The sequence below is a fragment of the Lissotriton vulgaris genome, chromosome 1_1 (genome assembly GCF_964263255.1).
Source record: "Lissotriton vulgaris chromosome 1_1, aLisVul1.2, whole genome shotgun sequence".
NCBI lineage: Eukaryota > Metazoa > Chordata > Amphibia > Caudata > Salamandridae > Lissotriton > Lissotriton vulgaris.
This window is the reverse complement of record NC_141685.1, coordinates 529,922,779-529,947,852: the sequence shown is the minus strand read 5'-3', so window position 1 is coordinate 529,947,852 and position 25,074 is coordinate 529,922,779. Positions and strand designations below refer to the sequence as shown.

Sequence of the window (25,074 nt, the reverse complement as noted above, 5' to 3'; positions counted from 1 at the left end):
GAGCCTCTGCAGCTTTCCTAGCCCCCAGCTTCTGCTCACTGTGAGGCTGACAAAGACAGAAGGCCTTCCTGATTCCTCCTAACCTGCAATAATTCACTCTATTTGGAAAAATAATTTCTCCTTTTTAGGCGCTAAAAAAATTATCTCTATTCCCAGATTATTAAACTACATTTACTGTGAATAATTCACAAAACCTAATAACACACATACAAGTTTTTAGAACAAATGCTTGTTGCAATGGTACTCATTTCAGCAACCTTAATTGGATATCACTGGGCCATTTAAAAGTAAACCCAAATGGGGACAACCTGGAAATTTGTATTGTACCTAAATGTATGCATTTACTGAAGCCTAAAGCTCTTTAAAGCTATTCAAATGGCAAGAATGCTGTTTTAAATGGTCTATTTTACCCAAATTCGACTTTGATATTAGGGGCACTTAAAAATAAATATCCTATAATTGTGTTACATATTAATCATCCTCAGAATGTTCTTTCAAATTGCAGAGATTGGACATTAGACATATCCCATGTAAATCTTTTAGAAAAATGCGTTTTTTACGCCTGCGCTAAGTAAAAATTCCATATGCTAATGTCCTCATTATGCAGGATAGCACAACTTTAATTAAATTATAATGCTAGGAGGTCACAGTATGAGCATTAAGCTTTATGAATAGTAAAAACGAATTTTGGAGCACTTATTTTTAATAATTATTTTTCATAATTAATAATTATTTTTAATAAACCCAATCATTATTGATAATACCACATATAAAAGCAAGCTGCATCCCTTGCCTATCATTTTTGATGCATTCATTTATAAGCCTAAGCACAGAAGCTTAACTTATAACATGACAAAATGTTTGCGCCACATTTTATATATATTTTTTTTTAAAAGGACAATTTTTAATTAGCAACAGACCCACGAATATGCTTACAAAAATGCTTAAAGAGAGAAAACCCTTAATTGAAATGCTTTCCTGTAATACAAAATAATGAACCTTAGTTTTGGAACCTTTTGAAAACAACATTCTGAAATGCAAGTATTCACCCGTGTTCAACTAAGCGCAAAATCCTGGCTAAGTAAATACTCCTGTTTATTTAGCTTGTCTCTCAGCATTGTAACATGAGCACAAATGGCAGTCTTTTTCAAACGAAAACACATTAATGCATGTTGTATAATATACTTCTGAGTTCAGCAAGACTTTACTTCAGCTGAAGAGTTTGCCTGGAAATTTCTAATACCATGTAAGTAAAAAAAAATGCTATAAGTTTGTTTTTCTATAAAACAACCAATTTTGTTTTGAGGCCTTTTTATTCCTAGTGAATGTGAATGTTTAACTTTATTATTATTTTTTTTAAGCATTTAGATATTTTGCTTAATAGACTGAAAACATTAAAAAAAAAACACAGACACAAATTTGAGCTCATTTCAGACATAAACAGAAAAGGGTCAAACACTCAGGAAACACAATACGGCGCACCATGCATTTCATGAATAGCGCCATCGCTATTCACTTACAGAAGTTGCACTAATGGGAAAACCACATAGGCATTTAAACACATATTTGACCCACAAATCAATAACCATTTGCAAATACTAGTTGTAAGTCATATTTACAAGAAACGCTTCTCAATAGTGTTCCAAAAGACTGCAAAAATAGCCCAACAGACTGATGTATGTCCAAGAAGTGAAAATACACTCAATTCACTAGCTTTGGCTAGCAGAACACCAAATAAAATCGTTCTGCATATCTTCGTTCATAAAACTGCGCAGAACAAAGGATCCTTGTTTTGTATTATGTCATATTTTAATTCCCTGGGGATACAAAATCACCAAGGAAGAAATGTGTTTTTAAATCTAAACCTATTTAGATATTCCCTTTAGGGGAAGCCGGCTAATCCAAACGTATACAAAGTTGGCCAACACAAAGCTTCAAATTTGCTAAGATCAGGCATCTTATAGCTCACTAATCTAGCTTCAAACTTCAAGGGGCTATCTCTATCGATACACTCGTAAACATACAAGACCCTCGGTTTTTGAAAATTGCAATCTTCAAATAAAAACTAAGGACCAAACAAACTAAGAACCAAACTAAGGACCAAGCAAAAACTAAGAACCAATCAAACTAAGGACCAAAGAACCAACAACTAAGGACTCAAAGAACCAAAGAACCAAAGAACAAAGGACTGGGAGCGACCCACTTATACTTAACTTTTACTAATCAAAAGGTTATTCAAATTCTAACTGTCAAGTTCAACATGACCTAACGGTCTTTTTTTTTTTAGAATACTCACGCCAAAAAGGTTCTCAGTCAGGAGTGACATCATGTGGAGGATCAAAATCAGGAAGATCAGAAATATATTGGGCTGCAGAAACAAAGAAACAACCTTTACAACGAAACTTTTACAACGCATGCCTTTACAACGCGGTTTTTACATCGCAAACCATTACAACGCATTGCGCTGGGGGGCGCTCTAGGATAGGGAATAAGTTTAATTTACTATCCAACACCTTCCCTAGTGTCCACGGGGACTGGAGTTGGAATAGTAAATTAAAATATTCACTATCCAGCACCCCAAAGCGCTATGCGTTGTAAAGGTTTGCGATGTAAAAACCGCATTGTAAAGGCATGCGTTGTAATAGCATGCGTTGTAACGTCATACATCCCCCTGTGCACAGAGTACCTTCTTAGTAGAATCCTGTTATATCCTCCTCAGTAGATTTCAGTCTCCTGACACGATCACTCCCACAGAAAGTCACTTCTCTGATGAAGCCCGCGTTGGCCGCGCCATTTGAAAAAACCAAAATCTTCCTTCTCAGGTAATACTTACTAATAGAAAGAAGAACTTGGCACAGAAGCTGAAATATGAAAATACATCTTTATTATATTTAATAAGTGAGGCCACATCACACAGAAGTCGTAGCAACTGAATGAGGTAGTCTGAGGAATACAGAGAACAGAGGCCTTTTATATGCTTAGGGTTACAAAACTCAGCACAAAAGTAAGGGGCAGTCCTAGCTTTTGCAAGCATGCAAAAAGCCCAACATTCCTTCTTACACAAGCCGGACAAACCCATAATAAAAGACCACAACCCATATCGTAAACAAGCCATAAAAGAAGGAACAGAAACAGATGAGAAGTAGGATAAGGGGTGTGTATGTGCATACCAAACTTTACAATCTCCTGTGCTCTGATCCTTAATCTTGATCAGCTACTGGGCAAGGAACTGGTCTAACAAGGTCAGCTGCAGGCAACAGGGTCAGTTCACTCAGGTCATCCAGGAGTCAGCTAAAGTCATCGGCCTATGTGAGGGCAACCACAAAATGGCTGCCATGCACAAAATGGAACCCAAGGGTTCAGAATTCACGGAACCTCAATGCAGGAGCTTCCCAGGGACCTACAACTGACCACTGATGGGTTCAACTACCTAGGCATTTAACATATGCACAGATGTCCCATTGAGTCTCACCCACAACATCCGGATGGTAGTAGCAGACCTTCATGTGGATGATGAAAGGTGGCGACAGCTGCCCCTAACATTATTAGGCAGAGCAGCAATGTACAAGATGCTTACACTCCCTATGCTACTGTATGTCCTACAAAACACACACTGCAAGATTCCGGAGGAACTTTTTGGGGGAATAGACAAGAAGGTACGCACACTTCTGTGGGACAGAGGGCAACCAAGGACAGCGCAGCAGATGCTCTACCACAACCAATATAACGGGGGGATTGCTCTCCCTGAAGCAGGGTCATACTACAACGCAGCACATCTGATAGTAATTAGTGAGTGGAGATACTTGCCAGAAACGCACCCGGCGTACTCACTGGAACAGTGCCAGTTTGAGACACTCATGCACCTACACTACTTGTACAGGGGTAATGGGTCCAGGCACTTAGTACCAGCTACCCAAAGGACAGTGGCGGCGTGGAAGGGAGCAGGGAAACAAATGGGATGGGATAGGAAAGTCACTAGGGAAACCCTGTTATGGGAAGGCACACGTCTCCTAGAAATAAGGAAACTGAGGGGATTTAAAGCTTGGGACACGATCAGAATATCCAAATTAGGTGACCTGATAGAAGACGGCACCCTGGTCACATTCAACACCCTGCAGCAAGACTTCCAACTGTATGGCAGTCAAGGATACAGCAGCTGCACTACGCTTCGAATGCTGAGGGAGTAGATGTAACAAACATTAATGAACCACTAGAGGGATGACTATTTCAAGGGGAAATAGCAGAGAAGGCCATTTCCTAGACATATAAGACCCTCATAAACAATGTTCCACACAACTTGAAAGGCCTGATGGCACGCTGGTAATTTACCCTGGGAGAATTAGAAGACGTAGATTGGGAAGCTGCCTTAATGCACCCGGGGGAAGTGGCCATTAAATCAAGGCTGGCCCTGATTCAGTTAAAAATCCTCCACAGGACATACATGACCGGATCCCGCCTCCACAAATTGGGAAGGAAAGACTACCCTGGTTGCCTCCGCTGTACAACAAAAAGTGGTACATATATCCACACCTTATGGAATTGGGCTCACATACAAGGATACTGGGACAAAATAACAAAGGAGCATAGCGAAGTAGTGGGGACACAGCTGTCAAGAGATGCCAAGTACGCACTGTTGGGCATACCCACAGAAATAGACATACCCAGACACGCCTTTACCCTTTGTAACTTTGGACTAGTAATAGCTAAGAGGGCCATAGCCAAACAGGGGGTGCACCGCACGCTCCATCACTACGTGAGTGGAAAGCAGGGATGGAAATGTACATGGGGGCAGAACAAGTGATGTGTAAAATGAGAGGGTGTCCCCAAAAATTCTTTAAGATATGGGGTCCCTGACTCCGGTACTTCAGACAGGAATTAAGCAGTATGCCGGGCAATCCAGAACCCTCAACCACAGCCCTGGGCTAGAGGGACGTCAATTTATACTCATCTGTTGGGAATGGGGAGGCCGACAGTCATTAATTAATAATATACATTAACCAAGAAAGTTGCATGTTTATATTAATGTGTGCATAGGGTAACCATGATCAGATGATGGACATGTATTGCCTTGTGTTTCTCCTTGTACCAGAGGTAAATTTAATCTTCTAAGAAAATGTATCAATAAAAATATTCCCCCCCAAACAAATCTGCTGACACTGAGGGGGTTGGGGTGAGGGTCACGGGTAGAAAGAGTGTTAAAGGACCAGGGGAGCCTGTGAATGGCCGGGAAGCATTGCACACCCCTCCATCCTGTGAGATGAGGTTAAGAGTAGGTTGGGCAGTGCATATGCCCACAGCCCATTCTCAGAACCAACTTGCAATTTTATCGTCTGCTTTTTGATTCTTGTTACACTCACCTGTTGTTCCTGCACCTAGTAAGTGTGAGTGTTCCCGTTCCTGGTAATCCTGGGTGTGGAAACACTGGGTTAGCTGTGATCGACCAGTGTCGTATCCTCTCCCATTGATACCTCCCCACCTGACTTCTAATCGGCCCCATAGTTCGCATAGTGTTTTTCTTCCTTAAAGAGTATTATAATTAGGAAGTGATCACAGCATGTTTGTGGAGCTGAATAAGTAGGCACTCATCAGCAGTGTTTGTAAAATCTCTGAATTGTACAGTTTCTATTGAGAGTTTATTGTTTTAACACTTCCATGTGACTGATTGAATAGACATCCATCAGTTCAACATCAACACAGGTGCTGGTCATATTACAATTTCTATATAGCATCTGGAAGGTAGTTGCCATTTGAAGATATTGGTAATTGGGACAGTGTTGTAGAAAAAAAACGATTTGACATGCCCACTGTTGCCTAGAAAATGACTATACTCATGTGAAGCAGTTGGTAACTGTAGGAAGGTAGAATCCTTCCGTGTGGTTACCCCCACTTTTTCCCTGGTGCTAAGCTGTTAGTGACTAGTTGACTGCGATCCTTCTAATCAGGACCTCAGTCCATCTGATTTCTCCCTTAAATTGGTATGTTCAGTACTCAGGTACATCCCAGATTGGATACTGGAGTACCCTTATCAGTCCCTAGTATATGGTACTAAGTTAGCCTGGGCATAGGTACCCCAGAGGTCCCGCATGAGCTGAAACATGTGTTATGCCACCCATGGGAGACCATTCAAAGTGGAACTACAGGCCTGCCATTGCAGTCTATGTAAGCTGGTGGTAGCACCACCTACTAAAGATATAGGTTTCCTATATCTAGGGTCACTGCACTTAAAAACTATAAATCACCCCTATAGCAGACCTGCATGAGGGGCACATTTGGTGTCCCCATGCATAGTACAGTTCAAACCAGTCCTGGGAGCCGCTGGCTCCTGCTCTGGTGCGAAACTGGACAAAAGACATGGGAGTAACCTCCCCCCTGGGAGGGTCCCCTGAATCATCCCCAAACTTTCCCTAGGGTACTTAAGAGCTTACCTGGATGTAGGTCCCTAGATTTGTCGTGGGACAAGTTTCAGATCAGACACCACTTCTATTGGGCACTCTGGACTTCGCTGGACTTTGTTTGCACTCTACTTCGTCTCCCTTCTAGTCTGCTGCATTGTCTGTGCTTGTGCGCCATACAGGAACCTTCCGAGGCCTGTGGGCTTAAAAGACACCCGAAGGAATCTCCCTTGGAACGAAGGAGTCACTCAACTGCATGCGCAGGTACCGCAGCTAAGACAACCGGTCTGCTGATACTGAGCTGCTCCTGACTCCGTGGGCCCTGCAACACAGTTGGTAGTTTTCCATAGCTCCTGAGGCCTGCCCTGACTTCTCACTAAGTTTGAGGCTAGTAACCCTTGTGGGGGTTGCAATACCTGAACCGCTGTGCACCGCATCAACTTTGAGTTGCAAAGGCTTGTTGGCTTCCTTCCAAGAAGATCTTCGGGCTCCAGGCAGCCCCAACCTCAAGCCCCTCCAGTGACTAGAATTTTCAACCACACCACATCGTGTGCACCGTTGCCTGCATCTTTTGGTGAGCTGCTCGAGGTCCTCTAGCAACTCCAGTGCCTCTGGCCTGTGGGTCTATTTGAGGATCATGTTTGTTTCTTTTGGGCTCCCCTGATTGCTCGGGCCTGCCCTGACTCCCGTGCTTGTGATGAGGCTCCTGGACCTTGCTGGTCCCGACGTTGCTCCTTCTTCAATTCCTTCGTTGGTTGCATTTGCAAAGGTTTGTTTGTGCTCCCGCCCGACACCGACCCCTCAGCACTCGTCATAGTTTGTACAGCTTGTGCATGGCTCCTAGTCTTCCTCAGCGCAGCCTGATCCTCACAGCTGCAAAGTCAAGGTCATCGTCACCCATCCTGCAACACCCAACATCAGAGGAGACAACATCTGAGGTGACACCTGAGTGACATAGACTCTGTTCCCACTGCTTGCACGTACCTCTCATCTAAAATCCACCTTCTGATTCCACCGGACACTTTCTCCTCCTTCAGCAGCGGCACTTTCCTGAAGTCTTCCATTGAGTTCGACTGCAGTTTCCGACACAATTTCACATGTATGCACCGGCTTCCCTGGTGTAGGCAATATGGGTACCAGGGTATCCATGGGTGGGTTGGCTCTCCCACCTTCTGTCATCCACGGGGTTTCTTCAGGTTCTACTGGAAAGGGTCCTTAATCATGAAAAATCCAACTACGACTTACACGTAGAGTTGTATGGAGCACACAGTTGTGTTCTCTCACTGCACAAGCTCTCCTTGGGGTTCCTATCTACTCACTTTGGGTGGTTTCTTGGCTCCCCAGCAGTTCCACGTACTCTCTGCCTTCACTTGACCCGGTGGTTCTTATACCACTTTCTTAGTATATGGTTTGGTGCCCCCCTGGGGTCCACTGAGTATTTTGTGCTATTTACTGTATTTCTATGCAAAGTATTGTGTGTATTGTGTTTATCTCTGTATAGAATATATCTAAACATGTTAGAGAGTATTCTATAATAAATACATATTTTTATAAATACCTTGTGTTGTTATTTTTCACTTAATCTATACTATAATATTGCATTCTGGTAAACAAGCTGCTTTACACTCCTTCTGGACTAAACCCGAAGGCTGCTCTCCACAGCTACCCCTTAGAGAGCTTTCTCAGGTTGTCTAAGACCTCTTAAATCACCATAAGGGTTTCCTAGACTGGTGCAAGGTGCCCATTTACATTAGTGGACATAGTCCAGGCCAGCTTCTCACAGTAACCATGTTCATGGTTGCTTTTCAGAAAATAAACAGAATGTCATGCACCCAATAGTTTTATTGGACAGCTGTGCTTTGGGAACAACAATGTAGGTGTAAGGTGTACATATTTGTGATTGCCCTCTTCAGGATATTTTCATTTTACAACATTTGGGTAAAAGAGTGCCCATGCTAAATTTTTAAGGGGTACCTTTTCCACATGAATACTTTTGTCTTACACAATGTAGATACCTTAATACTGAGTTGCCACTGTTATCAAGATAACAAGTTGAGCTAGTCTTGGGGAATCAAGAGACTGAGATACCCTCTATTGCGAGACTGAAGTTAAGCACTAGTGTTACACTTAAGCAAACAAATGGTTGTGCTAGGAACTACACCACTTGAACTACACAACTTGGAGTACCCATTGTATGATTCAAGGTTGAGATATGTGATTGGTGCCCGTTGCACAGATGGAGGTACACTAATGACATGTCTTATAGGACAATAATTAGCAAAATTATTTGGGTCAACATTGGCATTATTTTGTATGGGAACAACCTATGCAAATGTCCAAGCATAATTAATTGTCCTGTGTCTATGGATAGGTTAAACAATGCCATAATGGCAGGAGCCAACTTGTGCGAAAGCAAATCTATAGTCCATGGAGGACATGGGTTCAAAGGAGAACCAGATTTGGCTTTACCTAGAGCTTGTTGAATCTGCTCAAGAGAAAACGAAGCATACTGCTCTAGTGATCAGGTGCCAATGTGGCAGGGAGTATTGCAGTTTAGTGTCTCATTATACAAAATTGTGGGCAGAGTAAATTTTTAAATGTAGTTAATTTTACTCACTAAAAAATCTGCAATGGCGTTTTATAGATCTTGTGAGGCTGAAATTGTTTAGGAGCAGGCAGAAAGATTAACAGAATTGTTGAGGATTTTGAATAGTTCTTTAGAAGAATTACCGACTTGCTCTATTTGAGTAATAACATGAATGTTCCAGGCTGATTTAATGCGCTTATGGTAGGAAAACAGTGCTAATCTGAAGGCGTTTTTACTGATTTGAGATCCAGTTTTCCACAATATGCCTCCTACCTTTTTGCAGGAGGATTTGTCCTGTTTCAACTCTTGAGTATATTAAAGAGTCTGAAGACTAGATGGAAGGTTCATTCCATTGTTTTAGGGAGCGATACTATTGAAAGCCTTATTTAAGTATTTGTTAAATTGCATTATTATTATTGAGTTCTGTAGAAGGCACTGGATGCTCGAAGGCCTTAGAAAAGGAGTCAGGAGTCACCTGACTCCACTGCCGCATAGCTTTATGGCCTCGAGTTTTGGGTTTAAATGATCTTTCTAATTTCAGAACCTGAAACTGGATTAAGAAATGATCTGTCCAGGTGAAAGTTAGGGAGACTCACAACGTAGATCATTAGCATCAGTGGAAATTAAGTCCAAGCTATTACTTGTTTCATGGGTGGGGCCTTTAATTTCTTGATGCAGTCCCAACAATTCTATGTCAGAAAACAAATTGCACTACCTAGGTAGTAGAGAGATCTTCCCCAAGGTAATTGAAGTCTCCCAGCAAAAGAGAGTGTTTTGCAAATAATACATGAATAGCAATAAGTTAAATTAGTCAAAGACTGACAGTTTTCTTGGGGCCTGGCAGGCAATAGATTAGAGCTCCTTTACTGCTTTCTCTTTCTCTTTCTCATCCTTATCTCTATTCTCGTAATATTGTGCAGCAGCCAATATCTGGACCGATGAAGAAACAGCCCATGAACTCTCTGAATCCTCCTTCAACTTATTACACAACTCGGGAAGCAAATTATGAACAAACTTATCTACGAACAACCTTTGGCCACCTTCCGTACTCATGTCTTGACCACTGTGATCGATAAACGTCTCTTCAAACCTAGTGAAGAAATCAGACACACTTTCATCTTTCTTCTGCTTGCATGCAGACAACTTATCCCAATTCACTCGCATAGCAGGCATTAGAGTCTTCATATAATTAATAATTCTACCGGGGAGTTCTGCAACTAAAGCCTCAGGTTTAGCCCCTCCACCTTGAAGACCATCTGCAGCTGTAATGTTAGCCCATGTATCGCCTAACTCTTGCGCATGATCCACATGACGAATCTTTCCCCACAGAGGTTGAGGAACCACATTACCAAACAACATATCTATATCGGCTGAATTCATAATGCACGCATCAGCTGTCTGTGACAACTCTTTGTAATACCCTGAAGGATTCTTGCGGGGGTCAGGTAGAGTCTGCTTAAGGGCCTAAACTTCAGCTCTCTTCCACGGAACATGTACCCAGACACGCTGAAAATGAGCTTCTACAGCTGGGGGATTATTAGTCGCACCAGCAGGTACTGCTTCCTTCCATACCGGAGGAACCTCTCTCATTGGACACTGTCTCGCTATTCTCCTAACAGAAGGGTCAGGCTCAAACAACGACTGAGAAGGACACTCACTCCTAAACGCAAGCAACGTCGCAACTGCTTTCTCGACACCGGGACCCACTATCGTCCCTTTCGCAAACTCGGACTGTACATTAAACAACTCCGATGGGGTCTGACCCAACTCACCATCTTCCAATTCCTCACGGAGGAAAGTACACATGATATCAAAGACATACCTCTGCTTTGGTGCTTCCCATTGACGGAAGACATCCATAACCGAATCTAAATCATATCTCAAAGAATTAGTAACCCATTTACGAGCCAAATGATCCAACACTGCCGTTCTTCGGGACCAGGAAACTGGCTACGTAACTGTTTACACACAGAAACAGGGGTCACATTCAATGACCCAAAGAAAGGAGACAAAAGACCAGTAACAGTATCAGTCATTCTCTGTCGAACAAAAGGAGAAGTGGTCAGAAGGACAGGAGACAAAGCAGACTGAGATGAAACAAACGTAGGAGTAGTAGTAGAAGAAGTAGCAAGTACAGGAGAAAAAGTCGTAGGAATTTGAGGCGAAACTGATAGCAAAGTCGGCGGCCCTAGAGAAGGCTGCGCCAGAGGAGGAGGAACCAGCTGAAGAGGAGCTGGCGGCTGTGCAACAACAGGAGGCTGAACAGCTGGAGGTTGAGGAGGTGCCGTAGCACTCTGCACATAAGGGGGTGGCTAACTCAACAAATGTGACATCAAAGGATCCTTTTCAGGGTCCTTCGTTGCACCTTGTAGAAGAGGTGACAAAGCTGGATAGCATTTATCGATGGCCATTTTATGTTGCCTATGCAACTCTTCACTCGCTTGATCTTCTTCATTATCTTTAAACTGCCTAGCAGCTTACATTATCGATATACCCTTCTCTCTTTTATCTCTTTTCTCTTGTTTAATTGCTCTCTGTTTGGCTTCCTTACGCCAGAGGCGGAAAGAGTCAAACATGGCCGGCCGGGCTTTCTTCTTAGTTTAACTTCCAAATTATCTAAAATCTCTGTGTCATAGCTACCATGTTGGGGCCATTTTAAAACACCATCTTTCCTAGTGTATTGGACCCACAATTCATTATACGTAATGGGGCCCATGCCATGTTTAGAATAGAGCTCATAAGTCGGAGTTCCAACCGGAGGTATCGGACACGAGTCCTCCAATCGGGAATCCCTGTTACAACTACAACAAAATATCTTTTCAAGTTTGCTAAGACCAGGCATCTTCGCTCACTAATCTAGCTTCAAACTTCAAGGGATTACCAAAAACGATAGTCTCGCAAATATACGAGTCCCTCGGCTTTGGCACTTGCAAGTTCCAAATCAAAGATCCCGAAGGAAACCAAAACTAAGGACTGGGAGCGACCCACTCATACTTAACTGAAGTATCAATCACGTCACCAGAAGACCCGTCTATCGTTTCGCTCTACAAATCATCACGAAGGGTCCAAGACAGGGCGACAGTCAGGGCAGCAGTTCTTCGTAGCCGTCGGAAAGCGGGAAGCCTCGCAGCAAAAACCTTCAGTCCACGTTCGACATACAGGGGTCGATGAAGTGGGGGCCGTCTTCCAGAATTTCCTCACGAAGCTCCTCACGATCTTCAGGCTTGGACCGGTACCACTGAAGTCGCCCCACGTTGGGCGCCAACTGAAGAAACGGGTTTTAGAACTCAGCGGCGCCAGGGGCACGCCCAAAGTCTTCGAGTGCACCTGTCTTAGAATACAGAGACACGGGATACTTCTCGGTGATGTCAAAGATCAAATGTATTGGCTGCAACCAGGAACAGAAATCTACGAAGTACGACACAAGTAGGTTTGTCAGAGACTGCTCAGTTTTCGTATTGCGAGACATCGTCTTTTATGCTAAAAATTACAATCCGGACAAACACCCACTAGTTACAGTTTGTCCAATCAAAGGTAGCATTAGAAAAGGTATCGCATGACAACAAACCCACTTTTTCAGTTGTCCACCCCACCATCAATTACACAGGAAAGCCCAACATTCTTTCTTGAACAGGCCGGACTAACCCATAATAAAAGACCACAACCCATACCATAAATAGGCCATAAAAGAAGGAACAGAAACAGATGAGAAGCAGGATAAGGGGTGTGTATGTGCATACCAAACTTTACAATCCCCTGTGCTTTGATCCTTAATCTCGATCAGCTACCGGACAAGAAACTGGCTTAACAAGGTCAGCTTCAGGCAACGAGGTCAGTTCACTCAGGTCATCTAGGAGTCAGCTAACGTGCACGTGTACTAAAGACTCGTTCGGCCGCAGTCATTGGCCTATGTGAGGGCAACCACAAAATGGGCGCATACACAAAATGGAACCCAAGGGTTCAGAACGAAATCCCTAAATACGTAGTAAATCCATCGGTCTAACATGGTGAAATCACTCGTACTTGCCGCACTCACTAGTTACGGTTCGCTACTATAAAATTCGTAACAAAACCATGACCTTTATAAAACAGGTTAAGAATTCACGGAACCTCAAAAGGATATATGAAATAAATATAATTCTTGAAACAAAGAAAAAGTGTGAAGAGACATCATTAAAGAGAATAACTTGTGAAAACTTAACAGTCATGTAAAAGTGCACGCACCCACTTGGGCAGAACCTTCCGCCCCATCTATAAATGATTATATTAAAGTGTTTCCAGACAAAACACTAGGATGAAGTAGCACAAAAACTATATAGATAAACCATGAATATTGGAAAAACTAAAGAGTGCACCGAAGGAATTTCATATTAGTGAAAAATTCCACCATTTTCTTTGAAGAGAAATGTTTTCCATTGTCAGACACAAGTACCTGAGGAATCCCTTCTGTACAAAAGAACCTCTTGATAAAAAATCAACAACTGACTCAGTGGTGGGCACAGACACAAACTCATAAGATACCCATTTTGAATAATAATCCATGAGTACAATTAGAAATCTCATTTCTTGTTGGAAAACATTGTAATGTCTCTAAAAATGTATAGCTAACTTGTCCCAAGGTTGTGCAGGCAATGCATTTACTCCTGTTTTTACTTTGTTAACTTTCCAATGCTTGTTAGATAACAAACATTCTGGGCATTTATTAATATATTGCTCAACATAGGTATACATGCCCAGCCACCAAAACTGTTGATGTAATAACTTCTTTGTACCACACATACCTGAATGTCCATTATGTGCTGATTTTACCAGCTTCTCAATTAATGTAGTTGGTGGTACAAACATTCCTTGCCTAATGATTAAATTATTCTCAACAGGTAATTCAGATGAGAGTTGTTAATATGGTACTAAACACTATTATTTACAGGTGGCCAACCATTAATAATATAACTTTTAACTTTATTTACTACTTCATATTTTTCATACGCTTGCATCCATTCTATTTCTGTGATGTATCCGAAAGTGCACTCTGATGCATCAATAGCAGAAACAACCCTCTCTTAATCACAATGCACCTTGTTTTCCATAATATCTTTGAGTGGCATACGGGACAGACAATCTGCCCTAAAATGTCTCCTCCAGGTATATGTTTTATTTCAAAATGATATTCTTGCAATTTTGACACCAGTCTAACCAGCCTAGACATACCTAAACCTGTCCCAATCCCATTCATAAGATATATAAATGGTTATGATCTGTCAACAAATTAAAACTGTTTCCCCGTAAATAAGTTTTCAATTTTTCTACATACCATGCACAAGCAAGTGCTTCTTTTTCTATTGTGATATAACTTGCCTCTGCTGTGCTGAGCGTGCACGAAATAAAAGCTATTGTTAGCTCCTTCACATTGTGTGATTGAGTTAGAACAGCTCCAAGCCCAATCGAACTTGCATTCACCGTCACTGTAAATCTTTCGCTGCTACAAAAGGGCTGTAAGGCTGGTGTACTTTAATATCTTTAACCTTCAAAAACACCTCGCCATGACTTTTTGCCCAAATAAATCTCTATTTCTTCCGTGCCAAACTCCTTCGAGACTCAACACATTTGGCACTGAGACTCAAGAATGATCTCAGTGAATCTTTATCCATGAGAGCTGGAGCATTCATGATGGCATTATTAAGACATTATTTAGGTTATAATTCCAGCTACCGTAATCGTACGGACTAAATACTCCAATTTTTGACCAAAAAAGGACATTTATCTTTTGACACAGTCATTTATCTTTCACTCTAAATTCTCAGCACATGTTCTAACATGTTATTAATTTCTGCAATACCTTTACCAAAAATAAAGATGTCATCCTGAAATGCTTGCACCCCTTTATCGCTTCCAAATAATGAGTCCATTAGTTTCTGAAAAACAATAGCGGCGGACGCTAGTCTGAATGGCAATCTCATATATTTGTAAGCGCCAAATGCGGTTACAAATGTGGTAAGATCTTGTGGCTTTTTTTGACAACACAACTTGATGGTATGCTGACTTTAGGTCTATAAGAGAAAAATTAGTAGCTTCACCAATAGGGATTAACATTTCCTGTATCGGTGGTAAAGGATAACAGTCCACCAGAATGTTCTTGTTTAATGAGCGTAAGTCTGCACACAGACGCAAACTGCTATTTTTTTTTAGCTAAAACTATGGCAGAAACTTATTCAGACATATCTGCTTGCTGTATAATTCTGTCCTTGCACAAACCATCCAAAAGTTGTTTCAAATCTTTCCTTACACTGAGGGGCACAATCCTAACTTTATTTTTTAACTGGTATTGCATTTGTTTCTAATTTTATGTCATGTATAAAACCCTTTACACACCCAATCTAATCCTCAAAAACGTCCTTAAATCTGTTAAGAATTTCATTCAATTCAGTTGTGCATTCATCATCACACACTTCAATTGATGCAACAGGCATATATCCTAAAACTATGAGCAACAACCTCTTAGCGGCCTCCCAGACAGGATTTCGTCCAGGTCAGGGCACTGACATCGCCCTCCTGACCGCAGTGGAGAAGGCCAGAAGCATTCTGGACACAGGAGGATCAGTGGCAGTGATCCTCCTAGACCTCAGTGCGGCCTTCGACACTGTAGACCATCCCACCCTGATCCACCGACTGGGAGAGATCGGTGTAACAGGTCTGGCCTTGAAATGGCTAGAATCCTTTTTGACGGGACGCTCCTTCCAGGTGCGGGAAAACGACAGCTGCTCATCCATCATCCCCCTCCGGTGCGGAGTGCCACAGGGCTCATCTCTGAGCCCTACACTTTTCAACGTGTACATGGCCCCACTGGAGAAGAGGGTCAGCTCGTACGGCGTGTCAGTCATCAACTACGCCGACGACACTCAGCTGGTCGTCACCCTTTCCCACCCTCACCACGCACCATCCGACCTCCACAGCTGCCTTTCCGAAGTCCACCGATGGATGAATCTCTCCTCTTTAAAATTAAACGGGTCCAAGACTGAGATCCTCCTGATGGGCCATAATGGACCCTCTCTACCACCTCACCTTTGGCCCAGGTGCCTAGGGGACCCCCCCGCACCCAAGGAAGAGGTCATGAGCCTTGGTGTGTGGATTGAGAAAGACATGAGTTTCAAAACCCAGGCAAAGAGAACCGCAGGGACTTGCTTTGGACTACTCAGAGCCTGCAGGAAGATCTTTCCCCTGCTCCCAGAGACTGCAAGAAGGCTCCTCATCCAGGGTCTAATCCTGGCAAGATTAGACTACTGTAACGCCGTATACTTGGGAGCCCCTGAAGCCACCCTGAACTCACTGCAGAAAGCCCAAAATGCCGCAGCCCGGTTACTTACGGGCACTCCTGGAAGATCCTCCGCCAGGCCGGCCCTCAACTCTCTCCACTGGCTCCCAATCAGAGAAAGGGTCTTGTTCAAATCCCTCTGCCTGGCCCATAAAACACTCAATAACAACGGCCCCCCTCTTCTGAAAGAACTTTTAGTCCCTTACAAAGCAGAGAGGGATCTCCGATCCAATACAGAAAATCTCATTGCTGTCCCTAGAGTGAGAAAAGCCAAGACCGGTGGCCGCCGCTTTTCGGTTCACACGGCAAAACGATGGAACCAGTTACCCCGAAAACTTAGGATAGAACCGAACTATCTCCAGTTCAGAAAGACCCTAAAAACCTTCCTTTTCCGCAAATATAATCCCACCAGTTGGCTAAAACCCCTGGAGAAGCAGATCAGCGCTGGGATGCTCTTCGGAGTTACTACGCGCTTTACAAAACCATCAAATAAATAAATAAAATAAATGTTCACATCCTGGTTCAAGCACAATGCCCATTTTCCTAGATCATGCCAACCCACAATGTCACAGCCTTTCTTGGCCACATACGTTTTAGTTACAATTTTACTCCTAAAAGACTGAGAGTATCCTGAAAATAGCAATCATATATATCTCCTGTCCACCAAATACTTCAGGGTGTTCATCAGGTTCGATCAATATTTAGCTAAATGTATTATTGTAATACCTAATATCTGAAACTATGGTAATTGGTATCCCAAGTCTGCCATTACTTCCAGAGTTACTGCTCCAATACATGCTTCTCCTAAAGGTGCTTTAAAAGACATATCAGATCCATCTACATCAATTGTTAACACAAGATTGTTATTCATGTCGTCCTGTAACACGTCTATTGCATTCACTCTTACTGGCAAAGTAGTTTTAGATCTACATCCACTCTTAAAATGACCCTGTTTTTTTAATTTATTACATTTCCTAACGATAGCTGCGCAACTCGAATTATTCCCTATGTGTGATTTTGATCTATAAAATACTAGTCTTTTTTAATTTACTTTTTTTTTTTTACTCTGGATGTTTCTGGAACTCTTGTTTTGTTTGTTACAGCACAAACAGCATCAGAACTAACATCAGTTCCTGTAATTACTTTGCTGGATATAGATGATCGCTCTATACTTTTTGCAATGTCTAAAACTTCGTTCAAAGTTGGATTTCTCTAGGCCAGGAAGTGTTCCTGAATCTTCTTTGAATGACAGTTGAAAACCAATTGATCAAGTAGATATGTGTCCAACATATCCCCAAATTCACATTTTGATGCCAACATATGTACATTTGATATGTATTCTTCAATACTTTCTTCTGCATACTGCTTCCTGTGGTTAAATAATTGCCTTTCAAGCATAATATTTGGCCGTTCTGTGACTCTTTTCTCCAATCTCTTAACTGCCTTTGTGAATACATCCCAGGGTAGGAATTGCCCTACCGGTGGTTCACTTTCTGGAAGATTGTCAAAGATTTCACATCCTGCATCTCCCAGCAATCCATACAAAACTGCATTTTTTTTCTTTTGTGTGAATATTCTTTGCCATCACTTGCAAATATGTAGCTTTCGAATGCTCTGTACTATTGCTGCCATTTGACAACTGGTTTTCCAGGATTCTGTAAAAATGTATTTTTTTGGCAATGCTGTAGCTGATTTGCCATTTTATAATTTTAATTTTCAACCTATACACTTTTTACGTATTTATACTTTTATAATAAGCTTGACTGTTTCTTCTATAAGCTTCTTTTAATTATTGGTTTTCTTATTTGTAATTTGCGCCCCAGAATCCTTTGTGAGCGTGTCACTTGCTGAATGTTATTCCTGCACTTGTTGCTACGATTCGGTCTAGACCTTTGCGCCCCAGAATCGTTTGTTCTCATGCATACGCATGTAAACGATCCTGACGCGCTTAATAGAAATGTGAGAGAGCACAATGGGGATTTGGGGGGTTGGCCGACCGGAGGGAGGCTCGCCCCCCCGGGGAAGTTTGGGGCACCAGGGGAGGGGGGGAGGAAGATTGGCAACAGGGTCTCGCCGTAGCTGGCGTATTGGGCTGGTTGGGCGGTTTTGGGCTTCTTTTTGGGCTGGTGCTTACTTAACCAGCCATTTTGTGTCACCGCACACACTTTGTGGTGCGGTGACACAGCAGCCAGGGTGCATACATTTTTGTGTCAGTTGAGGCAGTCGTAGTAGTTTGGGCGTGCTTTTGAGGCGGTTGGTCGGCGCTACGCGAGTTCACTGAGGCGAGTGCTGAGGCGGTATTCGGAAGCTCGGGGAGCGTGTTGTGCGCGTCGGTGGACAGGTGTTTTGGCGTGATGGCGGAGGGGAATGATCCGCGTGTGGCGGAGGCTCTCAGGCTGCTTTGTGAGGCGGGCCGCTTGGACGTATTGCGGCCCGGCCTCAAGGTAAGGCCACAGCGGCGCGCTGCCGATGGCGCCACTGCGGCGGCATGTGATCCGCTGCGGTCGCGGCTGCGGCCGAATCAGCGGGCGGGAGGGGGGGCGGAGGAGCGAGGGGCGGTGGGCGGCGCGCCGAGGCAGCGCCGCGTGGCAAGGCAAGAGGGGGGACCAAGCGAGTGGGGCAGAAGGGGAAGAAACAGCCCCTGCAGTTTGTCAAGGAGGTGGGGGGAGGGGCGGATTGCGAGGCAGTGACGGAGCACGGGGGCGGGGGGAGGGGGGGGACGATGGTAGGGGCCAGGCAGAATTGCAGGGGGAGGGTGGGGGCAGTGGAGAAGGAGGGCGGGGGGCAGAGGGGGTGAAGGGCCCATGGTGGTGGGGGCAGGTGGTGCAGGGGGGGCGGGGGGCCAAGGTGCGGAGGGCGCGAGGGGCAGTTTGAGGGGGGGTATGGGGGGGCTGGGGGGGTGGTTCCCCTCTGCTGATTGAGGAAACTGACTTGGAGGAGGAGGTGGGGGGAGGGGTGGGGGGCGGACACGGAACTGGACTGGAGCTCGTCCTCAGCGGAGTAGGGGGGGGCGCAGGGGGCCGGGGAGGTTTGGCGTCGCCGGGGCGGGGGAGGAGGGGTGGGGGGAGGGGCCAGGCGGAGGGTCGCGGCGGGCCTGCGGCGGGCCTGCGGCGTTGGGGGCGGGGTGCGGAGGTGGCGGTGTGACCGGCGGGATGGGTGGGCCAGGGATGGTGGAGTGGGTCGGTGGGGGTAGGGGAGGGGTGGAGGGGGACAGTGTGGGGGCGGGGGGCAGTGGTGGGTGGGGGGTGATTTGCGGTGAACGGGAGGGCAACAGTGGTGCGGCTTGGGAGGGTGGATGGGGTTGTGGGCGCGGGGGCGGTGCGGGCCGAGTTGGGGTTTCGGGGGTAGGGTGGGCCGAGGGGGGTGGAGCGGGGAGGGGGGTTGGGACCTGGGGGGCGTAGGGATCCCATTGCAGCGCGGAGGCCACTCGGCCGGTTGGGGGAGGGGAGTGGCTATGGGGTGGGGGGGTGGGGCGGGGGGCAGCGCATGGGGGGGTGACGGGAGCGGTTTTTACCCTGGCATGCTGGACTCCACCTTTTTTCCTTGGCAGGAGCTGTTTGCGAGGCGCTCGGGGGAGCAGCATGTGGCTCCCACCCACCGAGTGGATGGGCCGGCTCTGTTTGGTGCGGACGGCCGAGCTCCAGCGAGGGACCTACGTCATGACCATGTCGAATGGAGGCGGGATGCGTCTCCGCCGGCCCCTCCCCGAAGGGTCTTTACTGCCGCCGGGGGCAGGGGAGCGAGGATGGATGTGAATATTTCTACGCTGGATGCGAGTGCGGAGGATGGAAGGGCGAGTATGGATCTGATGGACTTGATGCGGGTGTGTCGGGAAAGAGCGGGTTTGAGCCGGCTGGAACCCCATGTGGGGGGCCGGGGTGGTGTGGAGCCGGCTGCTGGAGAGTCGGAGGAGGAAGGAGAGCTTCGGGAGGACAGGGGGGCTTGTAATGTTGTTAACAGTGTATTGCAGGTGCCAGCAAGGCAAGAAGCGCCAAGGGTGACGGCCCCCTCAGCTCAACTGGTTAGGCGGCGGGATCCAGCAAGGACCCCGACCTTGACGCCAGGTAAGACAGATGGGGGCGCGGGAGGTGGCAAGCGGCGTTGTGTGGAAGTTTCAGTGGGGACGGGGGGCGACGGGGAGGATGGGTGGCGGCTAGTGCGGGGCCGGTACGTGCAGGACGCGGGCGTGGGCACGGACGGAGCGGCGCAGGACAGAGGGGGGCCGAGCGCGGGCGGCGGGTCGCCGGCGGCAGGGGGGAAGGAGACGGCAGGGGGGGAAAGGAGAGTTGTGTGGTGCCAGTGCGGAAATTACCGTACATGGGGCTTACCAAGCCGCTGGGGGCCCACCTTTCGGCAGCAACGAAAGAAAAGATATGGAAAGGGGAATACGTTGACATCCTGAAGCTCCTGCACAGGGAGCTGACGTCCAAGGGAGGGTCGAAGGAGGAGGAGCAGGAGCTAGCTAGGCGCCCAAAGGTTCCCCTGACGTTAGACAACTGGTCGGCGGCTTTCCTCATTTATGCGAGCGTGTATTGCGAGAAGTTCCCGGACAGGTGCGTCGCGCTGTTCAAATACATGGACGTAGTGCGGAGGGCACAGGTGACCTACGGCGGGTTCGCGTGGTCCCACTACAACGAGGAGTTCCGGGCACGCATGGCGGCGGACCCGGAAGCGCAATGGGGGGAGCTGGATTCGGATTTGTACCAGCAAACGATGGGAGGGGCCAAGTTTGGCCGCACCATTTACACAGCGAGTGGTTGACCGCTGGTGTCGCCCCCCTTTGCGGCCCGCCCCACCCGTGGGGGGGGGGTCAGAGAGACTCTGGCAGTCAGGCCGCAGTCGGGGCCTGCTGGGATTTCAATAGAGGGGCCTGCGGGAGGGCGGCGTGCCGATTCCGGCATAAGTGCTCGTCATGCGGACGGAAGCATCCAGTGCTGCGTTGCTGGGGGCCCGGGGGCCCGCCGGGGCAGCAGCCCGCAGAGGGAGGGGCCCCAGCCAGAGGGGGACCGGGCGGGGGACGGTGAGGGGGCAGAGAGGGGGGAGCCGGGGCCCTGGGCAAAGGATCGTACGCCAGTTAGGTTAGAGCGGATGGAGCCCTGGTTGGCGGCATATCCGCGGGCGTAGGATGCTGCAGTGTTGCGTCGGGGTTTCCGGGAGGGATTCAGGCTGGGGTACGAGGGCCCCCGGATTGCTCGCTGGGCGGACAATCTGAAGTCGGTGAACGCGCACAAAGGCATCGTGCGCGAGAAGCTTTTCAAAGAGGTCAGGGAAGGTAGAATGGCGGGCCCCTTCACGGCATCGCCGTTGCCGGGTTTAATCATTTCCCCCATCGGGGTGGTGCCCAAGAAGGAGGAGGGGCAGTTCCGACTGATACAGCACTTGTCTTGGCCGGAGGGGGAGTCAGTCAATGCCTACATTGCGGCGCATTTGGTGTCGGTGACCTACTAGTCGGTGGACGTGGCGCGGTGGCTTGTCGCGGCGGCGGGTCGGGGCGCACTGATGGCAAAATGTGATATCAAGTCGGCTTTCCGGCTTCTTCCGGTACACCCGGCGGATCACCAGTTACTGGGGATCCAGTTCCAAGGTCTCATATTTGTGGATAAGGCGCTGCCTATGGGGTGCTCCATTTCCTGCGCGCTGTTTGAGCGTTTCAGCTCATTCCTACAGTGGGTTTTTTCAAGGCGCACAGGCTCGGAGTCAGTGACGCACTATCTGGATGACTTTTTCCTGGTGGGGCGGCCCGGTGCGGAGGACTGTCAGCGGCAGCTGGATGGTTTGGCCGGGTTGATGGGGGACTTTGGGGTTCCCCTGGCACCAGAGAAGACGTGCGGTCCCAGTACAGTGTTGTCCTTTCTCGGTATCGAGCTCGACTCGGTCGCCATGGAAGCACGCCTACCGGATGACAAGAGGTCTGCAATGCTGGCTTTGGTGGATGGAATGTTGTCGAGGAGGAAAGTGATGGTACAGGAGGTGCAGGTTTTGTTGGGCCATTTGAATTTTGCCTGCCGCGTGGTGCGGGCTGGCCGAACGTTCTGCCGGCGTTTGGGTTTGGCGTTGTCCGGGTTGCCGTTGCCTCATCACCATGTGCGCCTTTCCGCGGGAATGAAGGAAGATCTGCTCATGTGGCGGGCGTTCTTGGAGCGGTTCAATGGTGTGCCTATGGCGCCGGCGGAGGATTGCGAGTGGGACGTCACCATGTACTCGGATGCGGCGGGCGGCGGCGGCTTCGGTCTGTACTGGGACGGAAAGTGGTGCGCAGAACAGTGGCCGGAGCAGTGGCAGGCGGGAGGGAGGAGCATTGCGTTCTTGGAGTTGTTCCCGTTGGTGGTGGCAGTCTCGGTGTGGGCAGGGGCGTTGGCGCATAAACGCGTGTTGTTTCGAGTGGACAACATGTCTGTCGTGCAGGTGGTGAACAGGCAGTCGGCCAGGGACCCGCAGGTGCTAAAATTGATGAGGGTGTTTGTGTTGCGCTGCTTGGAGAATGACATCCTGTTTCAGGCGCGCCACGTCCCGGGTGTGGACAATGACATTGCCGATGCTTTGTCTCGTTCACAGTGGGAGAGGTTCCATGGGCTAGCCACGACAGCGGAGGAAGTCAGGACGCCGGTGCCGGAGGATCTGTGGTCGGTGGGCGAGGCCGGGTCTTTCAGTTGGTGAAGGCGTCGGTTGCGGTGTCTACATGGAAGGCTTACGAGCTAGCTTGGGAGGAATTCCTGCAGTCAGGTGCGGTGCGGCAAGGGGACCGGTGGCGGCACGAGGATCAGGTGGTAAGGTTCAGGCTGGCGCTCATGGATAAAGGTTTGTCGCGGGTGTCGATTGCGGGCAAGTTGTCGGCGGTGGCTTTCATGGGCAAGATGTGGGGGGGTACCCCCCGTCGGCGGGAGAACTGGGGACACGGTTGCTGGAGGGATGGGCGAGAGAGAAGGGTGCGAAAGTGCGGCTGCGCCGTCCCATCACGGTTAAATTACTGGAAGGAGTAATCGGCGCGCTCCCGGGGGTGTGCAGGGATGAAGGCGAGGTGTTACGTTTTTCTACCTGTTACGTTTTTCTACCCGGAGCGTTTCGAGTGTCGGAGTTGCTGGGTGGGAGGGGGAGGCGGGGGGTGTTGTGGGGGGATGTGGAGGTGAGAGCCCAGGAGGTGGCGGTGCGTTTGCGACGCTCGAAGATGGACCAGCGGGGGGTTGGAACTTGGGTGGTACTGGGACCGGGCGGCCGGGAGGGGGTGTGCCCGGCGGCGTGGGGTAGGCGGTTGATGGCGGACGGTGGCGCGAAGCAAGGGGAGGTTTTTGGTCGGAACGGGGGGGACGGAGTGACGGCGTCTCAGGCTTTGTGGGTCCTGCGGCGCGCCCTGCGGTACATGGGTGAGGATTCCCTGGCTTTCGGGACGCATTCTTTTCGGATCGGGGCGGCGACGGAGGCGGCACGGAGGGGTTGGGGTAAGGAGGAGATACAGAGGCTGGGTCGGTGGAAGTCTGATTGTTACAAGACGTATGTGCGGTTGAGGGAGGCGGAAGGGTTGTTGTCACAGTGATACCTGATTTTGATATGTGTGTCTTTGCAGGTGCTGTGGCGGGGCCGGCAGTGGCTGTTCTGAATGTGTATATTGTGGGACATTCATTCGTCAAAAGGGCAGAACAAGCGGAGTGGGACAGGCATCGGACACTCAATTTGGGATTGGATGCGGGGTTGTACAGGTGCCATTGGAGGGGAAAAGGGGGTAGGCGGTGGCATGAGTTGTTGCCCTTGTTGAACTCAATGGTGAGAGGGGGGGTTTGCCCGGATGTGGTAGTGATACATCTGGGTGAGAACGATTTAGTGCAGTGCAAGGGTTTGGCGCTACTCAAACAAATGAAGCGGCACCTGAGGGAAATCAAGAAGCAGTGGGCGGGCTGCCATAGTGGAGAAGTGTGGCTCAATGGTTAGAGCGGCAGACCTTGATGCAGAGCTCTGGCCAGGGACCAGGGTTTGATTCCCGCCTCGGCGGGTCTCCGGCTCATAAATTCCTCTGACCGGATATTCTCGCCTCAGTGCCTATTCTAATCATGGGTCCCACGCTGCAACTCTGGGCAATAGCTTGCTTAATCTCCACAACGGCCCCAACAGCGCGAGGGATGCCTGGTTTCACCATGGAGGTGCCCAGGAGTAGACACTTCACAAGGAAAGCCAGGAAGGGTTCCTGAGCGGTATGAGTACAAGCGCCGGGACACCCCGGTCCGGGGTAGCTGTGCGCTATACAAGTACAACACATTTACATTTACATTTACATTTATATTTACATATCATCTGGTCTGAGTTTATCCCCAGGCGGGTGTGGAGGGGGGCTGAGCGCCCAGGAGCCATTGATAGGGCACGGAGGAAGATCAATCGGGAGATGCGGGATTTCTGTGCCAGGGAGGGGGTGGGGAGAATGGAGCACCCGGAGTTGCGCTATGGTGCAATCTATTTTTTCCGGGAGGATGGGGTTCACCTGTCCAGGTATGGCATGGAGCTGTATAAAGTTCAGCTGAAAGAGGCGTTGGATGGGGCTTTGGGAGTGCTCAGGTATCCCAGGAGGCAGGAGTCCTAGGGGGGGTCGAAAGGCGTAAGCGACTTTCGAGTGGCGCTGTCCTAAGGTGATAGGGTGGTTTTGCTGCAGGCCTGGGACAGTTGGTAGCGGGGGTGAGGTCATGGAGGTCATTGGGGCATTCTGTGGAGGGGTAGGTTGCTGAGCGGATGTATTGTTTACAGTTGCAATGTTTGGGGTAACATTTTAGGGGCGGGGGGGGGGCTGTCAGGCAGTTGTTATT

At 47.8% G+C, this 25,074-nt stretch overlaps 1 protein-coding gene across 1 annotated transcript; it reads left to right on the top strand.

Annotated features, from left to right (window-relative positions):
* Positions 1-19,808: 19,808 nt before the first annotated feature.
* On the top strand, positions 19,809-24,854 carry LOC147747426 (uncharacterized). The gene is made up of 3 exons (XM_086936304.1): positions 19,809-20,352; positions 23,850-24,182; positions 24,565-24,854. The coding sequence occupies exons 1-3, from the start codon at positions 19,809-19,811 to the stop codon at positions 24,852-24,854; spliced, it is 1,167 nt and encodes a 388-aa protein (XP_086792430.1).
* Positions 24,855-25,074: the final 220 nt, after the last annotated feature.

What these genes read in the sequence shown, in the direction of transcription:
- LOC147747426 (XM_086936304.1), top strand. Translation starts at nt 19,809, where the DNA reads ATGCTGGACTCCACCTTTTTTCCTTGGCAGGAGCTGTTTGCGAGGCGC. An exon ending in GACCCCGACCTTGACGCCAG is followed by an intron (nt 20,353 to 23,849) that starts GTAAGACAGATG and finishes GTGTCTTTGCAG; the next exon opens with GTGCTGTGGCGGGGCCGGCA. An exon ending in GAAGCAGTGGGCGGGCTGCC is followed by an intron (nt 24,183 to 24,564) that starts ATAGTGGAGAAG and finishes ATTTATATTTAC; the next exon opens with ATATCATCTGGTCTGAGTTT.